The sequence below is a fragment of the Artibeus jamaicensis genome, unplaced genomic scaffold (genome assembly GCF_021234435.1).
Source record: "Artibeus jamaicensis isolate MK-2021 breed Jamaican fruit bat unplaced genomic scaffold, CSHL_Jam_final scaffold_1964, whole genome shotgun sequence".
Classification (NCBI taxonomy): Eukaryota; Metazoa; Chordata; class Mammalia; order Chiroptera; family Phyllostomidae; genus Artibeus; species Artibeus jamaicensis.
This window is the reverse complement of record NW_026522030.1, coordinates 23,135,826-23,148,462: the sequence shown is the minus strand read 5'-3', so window position 1 is coordinate 23,148,462 and position 12,637 is coordinate 23,135,826. Positions and strand designations below refer to the sequence as shown.

General features: G+C 39.6%; 2 protein-coding genes across 6 annotated transcripts in view; one reads left to right on the top strand and one right to left on the bottom strand.

Moving 5' to 3' along the window:
* APTX (aprataxin) overlaps window positions 1-1,473 on the bottom strand; it is an 83,114-nt gene extending 81,641 nt beyond the window's left edge. For 2 of the 4 annotated variants that reach the window (XM_053656566.1, XM_053656565.1), the window contains exon 1: window positions 716-1,473. The gene's annotated coding sequence lies outside the window, so the exon portion shown is untranslated. The remainder of the gene's footprint in view (window positions 1-715) is intronic. The other 2 variants (XM_053656562.1, XM_037159902.2) reach the window with 2 other exon arrangements.
* Window positions 1,474-1,582: 109 nt separating this feature from the next.
* On the top strand, window positions 1,583-11,421 carry DNAJA1 (DnaJ heat shock protein family (Hsp40) member A1). 2 transcript variants are annotated; one of them, XM_037159913.2, is made up of 10 exons: window positions 1,583-1,720; window positions 2,395-2,616; window positions 2,809-2,950; window positions 3,085-3,262; window positions 5,223-5,327; window positions 5,934-6,161; window positions 7,863-7,977; window positions 9,486-9,601; window positions 9,901-10,001; window positions 11,033-11,421. In XM_037159913.2, coding segments are annotated over exons 2-10 (1,206 nt in total). In that variant the 5' UTR covers window positions 1,583-1,720; window positions 2,395-2,614; the 3' UTR covers window positions 11,252-11,421. The 2 variants fall into 2 exon arrangements, with proteins under 2 accessions (XP_037015808.1, XP_037015809.1); XM_037159914.2 differs by lacking the exon at window positions 2,395-2,616 and having other exon boundaries at window positions 1,584-1,720.
* The last annotated feature ends 1,216 nt before the right edge of the window (window positions 11,422-12,637 follow it).

The window sequence follows — 12,637 nt, the reverse complement described above, 5'->3', positions numbered from 1 at the left end:
TTGTTTACGTTTTCACAACTGCTGGTCTCTCAGCCTGGAATATTTACTTAAATGGTGCAAGGTTTCCCTAATAAGCACCCCAGTATATTTGTTTATTGACATTTACCACACAACTCCTCTTTGTGGCAAACTCCTTGAGGTCAGGGACTAAGACTTACGTGACTTTTATATTATCAAGCGCTGGTGCCCTTCCTGGCAGTGTTAGAGTTTCCGTAACTGCTGATGGGTAGAAAAAAATTTATAGCAGAAACAATGTTTGACAAGGTAACATATAAGATTGGGGAAATAAGGTATTCACCGGCCGGAGCAAAAGCACAGAAAGGTGAAAAAGTGCATTTGGGGAACTGCAAATAGTTCCACGTCACTGGTGTACATACACAATTTAAATAAAAGAGATAAGGCTGGAGAGATACACATGGGGATGCCTCCAGGGTAAAGTTCAGATTCATTAGTTTAGCAAGATATAAACAAGAGGTGTAACCCAACTAGCTCTGAAGCCTCAACTCCTGCCACTCCAGCTCCCTTTGGTCTAACTATACCCAATTATTTGCAATTTTAAAGTCTAAGCGATGTGAACCCGATTTTTTCAACTGTCCAGTCACCGCTTCCTTGGAGCTAGATGGTACTCCTAAATTTGTTGTGTTAATGAATAAGGAAAACAGACCACTTTTTCCAACATGCCCCCCTCCCAGCATTTGAAATCCCAGAGACTCACTTTGCAGACGGTAGATCCAAGCTCAGACAGGTGGAATTTAGAAAATCAAATAAAACAATCTGTCAGTCACTCTTGGTGCTACTCCGTGCCTCCTGCTAGCCAAGCCAGGCGAACGCCAGGTCAGGGAAGAGCTCAACGTCCTCAGTTTGCACAAAGGGATTGCAAACGTTTCCCTGTTTAGTGCTTGCTGCTCTGGAGCCTAACGCGTACGAGGCAGCAAGGCCGAAGGTACATAACTCGTGTGTAGAAGTGTGTACAGAGCTCTTCCAACTTCGCAGTTTGAATTACGAGGTCAGGGACTGCGTGTGAAAAGGATCAATAAACAAGGCCTGTGAGATTTTTCTGGGGTCCAGAGCCATCTTGCTCAGCATTTCTTGCTCAGTGGGTTCCCAGAACCTCAGGACTAAAGAACTAAGCTGAAAGAGGCAAGAGAACTAAGCTGTCAGAGCTAACTCGAAAGAGGCAAACGAAGAGGCAGCAGGGTGGAGGTGCTGCAGGGCTTTGTTCTGTGAGACACTTATTCGGCACACAGCACCCGCCCGCAGTCCAGTTCCACCACGTTCTCGCAAGCCGCGGCGGCCGCCCCACTGATTTGAAAATTCCGAGTTTGCTCGGAATTGCAACGGCCCTGGGCAATTCCAGCTGTTGCCTCACACCCCTGTATTCTCGGGCCGACCCGGTGGAAGAACGAGCTCCAGAAAGTTCCAGGAGCGCCAGAAACCCAAGCTTGGACCCACCCCCACTAGGCCTTTCGGCAAAGCCTAGTTCAGCTCGAGCACCCCCGCGCTGTTACCCGGGTAACCGCGGGCGGTGGCAGCGGCGGGAAGGGCGGGACTTCCTGCGGGTGACGCGTCTGGGGCTCGGATACAAAAGACGACTGCTGCGGCCCGCCGGGCGGAACTTTCCAGAACACTCGGTGAGAAGCGGAGGAGCGGCGGCTTTCGGAGCTGCGCGCCGTAACGCGCTCTTTCCCGCTCCTCCACACCTGCCTCGGCCCGCTCACCGGTGAGTTTCAGCCCTCGCGCTTCCCGTGGAGCCAAGGCCGGCGCCATTAACGGCGCCATGAAGCTGGATGGAGCCGCGGTGGGGAGGCGGTTGGCTCCGCGTGGGCGGGAGAGGTATCGGTTCTGGGATCCACGATTCCCATTTTGGAGGGCTGGTGTGGTACCCCGGCAAGCTATCTCTGGCACGTAGTGAGTAGGCCCGAGACCTTTCATACAGCTTCCCCTATATTCCATCCAACCTGAGGTCTCCAAGGACTAGCTGTCTAAGGCTTTTCCTCCTCGCGCGCCCCCTCCCCTCGCGCTCCCTGGGGGTGGGCGACCCTGCGCGCAAGCGCAAAAGGAGCCTAGGGCTGGGGGCTGCGGGAGGAGCCGGGTGGAGGCTTTGGTTTCGCTTCTCGCGTCTCTTCTCTTTGTTGCTGGCTGGGCTTCTCCTACCCTTCACTGCCTGATGAGAGGGGGGAAAGGAAGAAAATTTTAACAATCTGTGCCTAGTGCAGGAGAAACTTAACGTCGTGTAAGCTACGCTGTCTTGTGGAGGTGAGGGGTTCGGCGGTGTTCGTGGAGGCGCTATGAGTCCTGCGATTGAGAAACATACTTAGGATTGTCCAACAGTTTCATAAACCACTCCTTGCCTCCCCCCCCCCCCGCTTTGTACCCAGATGTATTTTTTTCTAGGGAGTGTATGAGTTACGGGATTTACCAAAGACGACGATAATGGAATAAGCAGTGGACTGAACCTGTTTGTGCTCCTTTTGATTACTTCTGTCTGAGGGAGAAGGGAAACTCGGAAGAAATAAGATAATAGTGGTGGTAGTATGGAGGCTTTCGTGTGGGAGACTGGGAACCAGCTGCTATAGAAGAAAGCTTTTTGAATTGTTCCCTGACCATTATTAGCATGTATTTATTCGGTTAGAACTGACAGCTGATTTATCACTGGAATTGCTACCTATTCTGTGAAATTCAGGGAAGGTGGGGTTCTTATAATCAGATTTGGCGAAGAAGAGATTTTTCTATTTTTAACTCTGATTTAACTAATTACAACTGCTGGTCGAAAGTTGGATAAAATTGCATTTTTTTTTTAAATTTCAGGCTGTCAAAAATGGTTAAAGAAACCACTTACTATGATGTTTTGGGGGTCAAACCCAATGCCACCCAGGAAGAATTGAAAAAGGCTTACAGGAAGCTGGCCTTGAAGTACCACCCTGATAAGAATCCAAATGAAGGAGAGAAGGCAAGTTGTATATTTATACTCAAAAACATAGCTTGAATAGTAGTCTGCCAAGGGTATGGTAATTCCATTACAACATGAAATTTAGTATGCCGAATATAGTGGCTATGCCTTATAACACTTCTTTTCTCAAACAGTTTAAACAGATTTCTCAAGCTTACGAAGTGCTCTCTGATGCAAAGAAAAGGGAATTATATGATAAAGGAGGAGAACAGGCAATTAAAGAAGGTGGAGCAGGTGGTGGTTTTGGCTCCCCCATGGACATCTTTGATATGTTTTTTGGAGGAGGAGGAAGGATGCAGAGGGAAAGGAGAGGTAAGAAAATAATCTAGTTCATATGCAGTGATTCAGAGTAGTCTCTTGGTCAAAGCAAATTTTTGAGAATTCACCTATTTTAAATATTGGTATAATGTTGCAAACTAAACTGCCATTTTGATTTATGGTATAGTTTTTTAAATGAGATTTGATGTAACTAAAATTATGTAGGCCATTCAAGTGCTAACAAGTGACTTGGATTGTAGGACACAAACTTTAATAAGGTTGTCAAGCATTAGTTAAAGGAACAAAGTATAGGAACGTAATTTTCAAAGCCTTTACCTGACAGCCCCAACCCAGTGGGAGATACTCAGTTGAAAAAGAGTTCAAGTTTGAGGTCATGTAGCAAGAGGTAGTAATCGGGATTGGAATATAGGTTCACTACCTCCAAATAGCCTGCCATCTGTTTATCATTGCTTCATTTTTATTATATGAAGATATATTTTTTAAAAAGTCATTTCCTGGCTGTAGAGATATTTATCATAGGAAAACAGTGTTAGGGTCAGAGTCGATCTCACTTTGTTCTCAGTACAGTTTACACTGTAAAGGCTAATGGTTAGAACCCATTTTGAAGGAATAGGGAAGCCATTGAATTTCACTTTGAGCTATTTAAAATTTGACTGGAAATTGTTTACTCAGTTTTTCTTGAAAGGGCAGTATGTTTTTATTGTCTTAAAACAATTTGCAATCAGTCAGTCACTTAGGGTTTTTTGTCTGTTTGTTTTTTAATTATCTTTTTAATAATGAAGGGCAGCTTACAGCATGCTGGACCCAGCTATGTGGGACTATATGATACAGATCCCAAAGACAGAGCTAGGAGCAGAAGAATATACTTCACACTTTCATTGGAAACTAGGAATGTACACAACTGGCATGTTGTGCAGATAAGAGTTTAAGAACTTTTTTTCACTTAGGCATAAGGCAATACTGTTTTGTGGTGGGTAAAGTCCTTGTGGAAGAACCACTGCTAGGGACTTATTAACCATCGGCTGGTGTCCTCGTATGATCTGTACCTTCCACTTCCTGTTCCGAAATGAGATATGGCACTCCTCAGTAGCCACTGGCCACAACAAATTTAGATTGATCAGACAAAAATTCAATCTAGTCTTCGATAGCCACATTGATGTGCTCAAAAGCCATATGTGACTAATGGCTACTGTGTTGAATAGCATGGATATAAAACAGCCTTTTTCTTTTTTTAAGATTTTATTTATTTCTAGAGAGAGGGGAAGGAGAAAGAGGGAGAGAGACATCAGTGTGTGGTTGCCTCTCCCATGTTTCCTACGGGAGACCTCGCCTGCAACCCAGACCTACGCCCTGACTGGGAATCGAGCAAGCCACCCTTTGGTTCACAGGCGGCACTCAGTCCACTGAGCTACACTAGCCAGGGCAGAAATCCACTCTTTAACTAGTGCTGGCCAAGTAGTAAATGTGCTGTTCCTACTTCTGGAAGAAGTAGTAATTGGTACTTTATGGAGACTGAATAAATGCATCAGCTTCCCTGGTCAGTCATGATTGTTGTAGCATGAAAGTTGGTGTGCTAAAGGAGTTTTTGGATGAAGTAATTTGCCATGTTGCTCAATATCCTAGTAAGTGAAAGACTTAACATATTGGGACAGAAGTGCAGTTTAGAGTAATTGTGAAATATACCTTTATTTAAATGACATTGATTCTCTGAAGTGATTCTGCAGTTAATGTTTTTGGATTGCCATAATCTGGAAGATGGCTACACTACATTCTCAGGCTAATTATTTAATCTCAGCCAATTTTCCTTATCTGAAATTACAGTTTGAGGATCATGTGGGGATAATGTGGCCAACATTCTATGCATATGCATGTAACAGTCAACAGATATACTCTATGAGCCTCACCTTTCATTATTCTTTACCATTTTTATGGTGCATTGAACACAAATAAGATGCAGCATCTTAGTTTTTTAATGAGCAATATTTTGTTCCAGGTAAAAATGTTGTGCATCAGCTCTCAGTGACCTTAGAAGATTTATATAATGGTGCAACAAGAAAACTAGCTCTGCAAAAGAATGTGATTTGTGACAAATGTGAAGGTATGGTATTTAACATCTTTAATATAACTGAAGCCTTTCTGGAGATAAAAAACTGACAAAAATACACTACCTAAAGATTGAGAGTGCAAATAAAAAGAAAACTACATAAACCTACCATCTAGAGAAATATTAGCAAGATATTGGCACTTTTATTTATATTTTTTTAAATGTAGTTGTGATTACTCTTAGTGTCTTCCTAAATATTGTTCAAGCAAATACTTACTATTATCTCGAAAACGTAATTATTCCAGTGGCTTCATAATATGTAGTATGATTTAAACAGTGTCCTATTTTTTCTTAGATTAAAATATTCTCACCTCAGACAAAGTACGTTCTATGAATTGTTATTTGGGAGCACATTTAAAATCACAATTCTAAAATGGCTCCTTGGGAAAACAGCAGTCAGTGTTTATAGATACAACTGAAGCTGACTGCAGCTGTATGTTGTCAAATACAAAGGTTGAATTGTGGGTTCTTAAGGCAGCATTCCATCACACCTTGCAAATGTTAAAAAGTGAAGTGTTTAGGAACTCTCTTATTAAAACATTCATTACCCTGTCCAACACTGAGTTTAAACATAATTTAATTTCTTTTTAAACTATTTAGGCCGAGGTGGTAAGAAAGGAGCAGTAGAGTGCTGTCCCAATTGCCGAGGTACTGGGATGCAAATAAGAATTCATCAGATAGGACCTGGAATGGTTCAGCAAATTCAGTCTGTGTGCATGGAGTGCCAGGGCCATGGCGAACGGATCAGCCCTAAAGATAGATGTAAAAGCTGCAATGGAAGGAAGATAGTTCGAGAGAAGAAGATTCTAGAAGTTCATATTGACAAAGGTGAGTTCTAGCCTCTTAATTCTTTAAAGCTATGGCAAGAATATTTACATTTTATAACTAAAAATAATTCTCAATAGGGGTATATGTATGATCTTATCACTCAGAGATACCTTAGCTACATAGTAAAGAATGTTTTTCCATCCAGACATTTTTGTACATTTGTGGGGAATACATTAGGAATCTCCTCAGTTAACAGACATCAGTGAATGGTGGGATAAATTACTAGTTCTACTTGGTTTTAAATTGTAATTAATTAGCTTTTGCACACATTCTTAAGTTCCTTAGGAACTGCTGGGTTAAGTAGTATGTGTATTTTCAAGGATTGGGGGAGGCCTCACTAAAACTAATATTTCCTTGAAAATTTCCCTAATGAAATGTGTTTTGTTTTTAAATTGATTTGTAAGAACTTAAGAATATTGCTTTATAAAAAGTTTTTTATAGACTATGTAAACCTGTCTGTTGGTTTCTGACTCTTGGGTTTTAGGTTATAACATGTAACTAACTTTACATTTTTTTATTTTGCCAATTCCTTAATTTCAGAATTTATAAAAATATTACAGCTATACACATTTGTTGTAGAAATCAAATGTATGTAACTCGAGTAAATTAAAATCTCTAATTTTGCTATTCTGAAATAATGAATGTGGTGACATCATTTCACTAATGCATCCATCTACATTACTTAAGCCCTACAATAGTAGTTTTCCCTGTGAATCATGATACTACCCTTCCTCACATTTCCCTCCTCACTTGGCCCACATTTTGTAGTTGGGATTTTTTTTCCTCCAATATGATGCATGGCATTCATGCACCCCCACCCCCACCCATATATGTACTTTGGGGAGGGCATTAATTTTGCCTTTACCCATGCTCTTTACAGTAATGAAACAACCAGCAAAACATAGCTGAGTTTGTTACAGTACTGTAACAAGACAGGTACATTACCTCACCATGATTAAAACCAGAGTATGTTTAGTTTTATCAGTGTGTAATACTAATCTTGTGGTTTAAATTTTTGTTAGAAAATACTTGTACTTTTAACACTAACCACATAGGCTGAAGGCAATGTCACATATTTATCCTTTTTTAAGTGTGCTAAACTGAATCATTTCTTTGACAAAATGATATGGGTTTTTCAGTTACTTAGATTTTAGATATAGATTTCCTATATGTAAATATTGCTAATAGAAAAAAGACAGTTTTGGTGTATGTTTCTGTTAGGGTTAATAGAAATAATGATAATACATTCCATGAAATTGAAATAGTTAACATTCATGGTTACAGTGTTTGCCAGTCACTGATTTGTTGTCAGCATAGGACTTCTTTTTTTCTTTTTTTAATCCTCATAACAGCTTTGATGAGGTAGGTCTCTGTGGGACAGTTGATGGTTAGGAAAGTTACACAACTTGCTTCCCTGGGTAATCCAGCTGGTAGTAAATAGCTCTGAGTCTTGAGGTCTGGGGCCTGATCTGGTGGCTCTGTGTTCTCCACTGTGATAGCTTTTCTGCAGTAAGAAATTGGATCGATCAAATGATACAGGCATTCTTATAGTGGTCTCTGTAAACTTTATCGTCCACAAAAACTTCAATGAACTTTCTTTTTTATGCACACACAAACATGCATCTGTGCTTCTTAATAGATTGCGAATCTGACCTTAGCTGGATGTTAAATAAGAGTATAAAATTAACCTTTTGTTTTTAGGCATGAAAGATGGCCAGAAGATAACATTCCATGGTGAAGGAGACCAAGAACCAGGGCTAGAGCCAGGAGATATTATCATTGTTTTAGATCAGAAGGACCATACTATTTTCACTCGGTAAAAACTTTAACCATTTACTCAAACTGACATCTTTCATAGTTGGAATATTTTTTTAAAACTTAAGTGAGCTTTTTATTACTCTCAGAACATATTTCCTAGAAATACCCTGGAAAAATATATTGGGAGAGCAAAGCTCTGGGTAATATCTTTTCTAAAGGTTGTTAATCATTAGTATTTCCATCTTTTAAAAGACTAAAAAAAATCAAATTTTAGCTTTTTATCTAAATTTAGGTAAGTTGTTACCTAATCTGGAATTTAAAGGGTAAAAACTTCAATTAGATGATGATTTATTGAATGTAATAAACAGGTGGACTAGGGGATACCTCCCTAGACAAAATTTTGCCCTGAAGTTTTCACCAATTTCAATTCTTAGTTCATGATAGGTTGCTTTTAATTGTAAATAAGTGTCTAGAACCATCTCTATTAAAAACTGTAAATTTGGATCTATTGCTCTGAAAAAAATTTAAGATTTTATTTTTTAGAAGGGCAGGGAAAGAGAAAGCAAGGGAGATAAACATTAATGTGTGGTTGCCTCGTGCATCCCCTGCTGGGTACCTGGCCTGCAACCCAGGCATGTGCTCTGTTTGGGAATTGAACCAGTGACCATTTGGTTCACAGACCCATACTCAGTCACTGAGCTACACCAGCCAGGGTGCTGTCAGATATTTGATGGTGTTTCCAATGAATGAACTTAAAGTGAAGCACAAAACTTGATGGTAAACAGCAAATGTGTTAAATATACACCCATGGCTGACTTTAAAATTCTGGACTGGATTACGATTTTAATCTTACTAGGAGTGACATCTGAAGGAATTCCTTCATTTTTTTTTAAAAAAGATTTTTATTTATTTATTTTTAGAGGGGAAGGGAGGGAGAGAAACACTGTTGCTTCTTGTATGCACCCCAGTAGGGGACTGAACCCACAACCTAGGTATGTTTCCTGACCAGGAATTGAATGAGCAACCTTTCGCTCTGTGGAACAGTAGTGTCCAACCAACTGAGCCACACAGGTCAGGGCTTAAGGAACTGGTTTTAAATTAATTGTAAAAGAACATTCCATGAGTGTCCCAACACTGTCAAGCTCAGGATTTTAATGCTATTGTTTGAGATAAATCCTCGGTGTTTTCAAGAGGGTATTCTGCCTGATGTTTTTTTAATGTGGATTAGAAAAGGAAGAAAATCTGAGGAGGAAATGGCATGTTATTAAGTATAAAAGATTGTGTTTATAACATGCCAGGCACTGTATTACTTAATTTATGTGCATCAGTATTTCATAGGGCCCCATAATCCGGGACCCAAAGTGTATAGAAGGATTCTGAAGTCTTGTTTAGGAAAGGGGGCTGGCGTGTATTTGCTGTTCCCAGTTCTCAGCTGTTTTTAGAATGGAGAAGAAAGGACATTTTTGTGAAAGATAACCTTGCTGCTGTTAAGAAAATAATTGCCTCCTGTGGTACTTATTGGTGATTTGAAAGGTCTAAGTATGTGCTATATTTATGTTAATGCAGGCGAGGAGAAGACCTTTTCATGTGTATGGACATACAGCTGGTTGAAGCACTGTGTGGCTTCCAAAAGCCAATAGCTACTCTTGACAACCGAACCATAGTCATCACCTCCCATCCAGGTATGGTAATATGAGCCTCTTTCTGTTCTGGCCATTTCTTTTCATTCTCTGCAGATAGCTAGTATAGACATTAAGGAAACATATTTTACTTGCTCAGTTACATACCCTCCTTATGAGCTGAGCTGAAATCGTATGGCTCTTTTGGAAGGCCCTAGAAAATCCATAAATGAAAAAAGTTAAGTATTGGTTCATAACTTTACCTCCTGTCAATGAGCTAGGACATTCCTCTGTTCTTTATTTTCCCCTATTCATTAAAATCTGGCTGTATTTAAGGAAGAACTTGGCTTCAATGTTTTTAGGCCAGATTGTCAAGCATGGAGATATCAAGTGTGTACTAAATGAAGGCATGCCGATTTATCGTAGACCGTATGAAAAGGGTCGCCTAATCATCGAATTTAAGGTAAGCTGTAACGTATTCTAGGAATATTTAAGTGACTGGTTACTAAAATCTGGTAACATTTACATTTTTTTCAGTGGGAAGAAACTTTACATTTATCTTCTCCCTTGTCCAGGAAGAAATAACATTGGTCTAATACTACTACTGTTGTGTTGGTCATTGTTAACATGTTGGGATTGGTTTTGGTTTGCCCCGGTATTTGACTACTTAAAGATTGGTTAATGGGGGCACAGTGCATGGCAGGTAGGTATTGTTAAGGTTTTGTTTAAGATTTTGTTTATTTTTATACAGGGGGAGGGAGAGAGGGAAACATCAGTGTGTGATTGCCTCTCATGTGCCCCCTACTGGAGACCTGGCCCAAATTGAACCATCAACCCTTTGATTCACAGGCCAGTGCTCAGTCCACTGAGCTTACACTAGCCGGGGCAAGATTTTGTTTTTATTTTTAGAAAAAGGGGAAGATAGGGAGAGAAACATCAATGTGTGGTTGCTTCTTACCCACCCCTTATTAGAGACCTGGCCCACAACCTAGGCATGTGCCCTGACTGGGGATTGGATGGATAACCATTTGATTTGCAGGCTGGCACTCGATCCACTTGAGCCACACCAGCCAGGGCTATAACTGGGATCTTAAGTGTCAGTGAAAGGACTTGGGATAACTATTGTGAATTTTTGGCAAAAATTACAGTGCTTGGTTTATTAGTAGGGTGGTTCATAAAAGGTATTTTAGGAAGGGCTCTTGTATAATGTATTTGCTGAACAGAACAATAGTTATTACAGTACAGTTTTACTGAGACCATTATTTTTTAAAAAGCCCTAACTTGTGCTATATGTCTCAAACTGAACTGAAACTAGCTCAGAGCACTAGACACTGTGCCTTTTTTAGAACATGTGTTCTAATCTGAGATTGGTGAATTCACTGAAAAGTTGTATGGTTACATGTGTTTTTCTGGGGGAAATGGGTCGACAATAATTTAAGGAACTAATGATGAAGTAAATCAAATTGAACTTAAAGTAGAAATTTCTTTCTATAGGTAAACTTCCCTGAGAATGGCTTTCTCTCTCCTGATAAACTCTCTTTGCTGGAAAAACTCCTACCTGAAAGGAAGGAAGTAGAAGAGACTGATGAAATGGACCAGGTAGAACTGGTGGACTTTGATCCCAATCAAGAAAGACGGCGCCATTACAATGGAGAAGCATATGAGGATGATGAGCATCATCCCAGGGGCGGTGTCCAGTGTCAGACCTCTTAATGGGGCCGGTGAATGGCACTCACTGCTGGCATCTTATACACAGTAGTGAATGGGTGAAGGACTGTAATCACAATATGCTCACTACTTGCTATTGTTTTTGTTTTAATATTCAACTATAGTAGTGTTTTAAAAGTTAAATGAAGAATAAACTCAAAATATAAAAGCTCTGACTTTGCCCTGTATGTATGATGACTTAAGTGTGCAAGATAAGTTTAATACTTGTAAAAACTATTTAAGAAAAATTTTGCCCCTAGCATTTGTTAGGCCATACTTTGTAATTAATTTCAGCTATGTACATGGAATAGCTTAGACTGAACTGCTAGGTTATATGTATTGACTTTGGTGTATGATCCTTAATTGTTAAGCTCTGAAGTTAAAATTCTGTATTTAACTGGCAATCAGACAAAAAACTTAATTTATAGAGAAGTGTTAGCTTGTATAGTTGTATTAAGTGGGATTCATTGTAATGCCTCTGCATTTATTGCCTCAACTGTTACTTGAAGGTGGCATGCCATACAGTTTAACCTGTGGTATCAGTGATAGAAACGATACCTTTCTGAAGAAGGGGTTTATCATAATAAGATGCTTCTTGAGGGCTTGCACTTGTAGAATTGCATTCCCTTCTGCAGTGCCATCTTTTTAAAAAATATATATATATATAACTATATCAGTCCTTGGTTACATTTTTTTTTTTCTTCTCTTTGGACCATAAGCCTTAGAGTAGTGACTTCTGGAACAGACTAATTTAGTTGAGTGGTGAGACTTTTACATGGAAAAATAATTTGCATGTTATGAGATAGGAAGGTGGTTTTTTGTTTTGTTTTAGGTATGTTACAGGCTTACTTTAAACCATTTAACTTATGCTCCAAAGTAACTGTAATTTAATGTTGGTAGTATAGCAAATTATGAATAGCTTTACTTGTGTGTTTAAAAGTCATGTTCACAAGCTTAAGTCTGGATATCAGAACTTAAGCAATTCTTGAAATGTATGAATGTCTCCTTAATATACTGATTACAAAGCATTTCCATTGTGTCACTACAGGCTTTTTTTTCCCAGAAGAAAGCATTAGCTTTTCACTAATTAAGATAGGTAACTTTTCATTTAACTAGTTAAAATGAGTAATTCCATTACTCATAAAATACCATTAACTGTAGTCAAAATATTTTCATTTAAATGTGTAGAGAGTGAAAAGTATCAGTCATGAGGGAAATCCAAAACAGACCACAGTGAGCTACTACTTCCCATCAAATAATCCAAAATCTAATTCAAACTGAAAGCAAATGAGAATGAAGAAGTTGGAACCCTTACATGGTTTATGGGAGTGTAAAATGATACGTACACCTACCTGCTGTGGAAAAGTTGGGCAGCTCCTCAAAGGCCAGGCA

What these genes read in the sequence shown, in the direction of transcription:
- DNAJA1 (XM_037159913.2), top strand. An exon ending in GATGCAGAGGGAAAGGAGAG is followed by an intron (nt 3,263 to 5,222) that starts GTAAGAAAATAA and finishes ATTTTGTTCCAG; the next exon opens with GTAAAAATGTTGTGCATCAG. An exon ending in AGTCATCACCTCCCATCCAG is followed by an intron (nt 9,602 to 9,900) that starts GTATGGTAATAT and finishes CAATGTTTTTAG; the next exon opens with GCCAGATTGTCAAGCATGGA.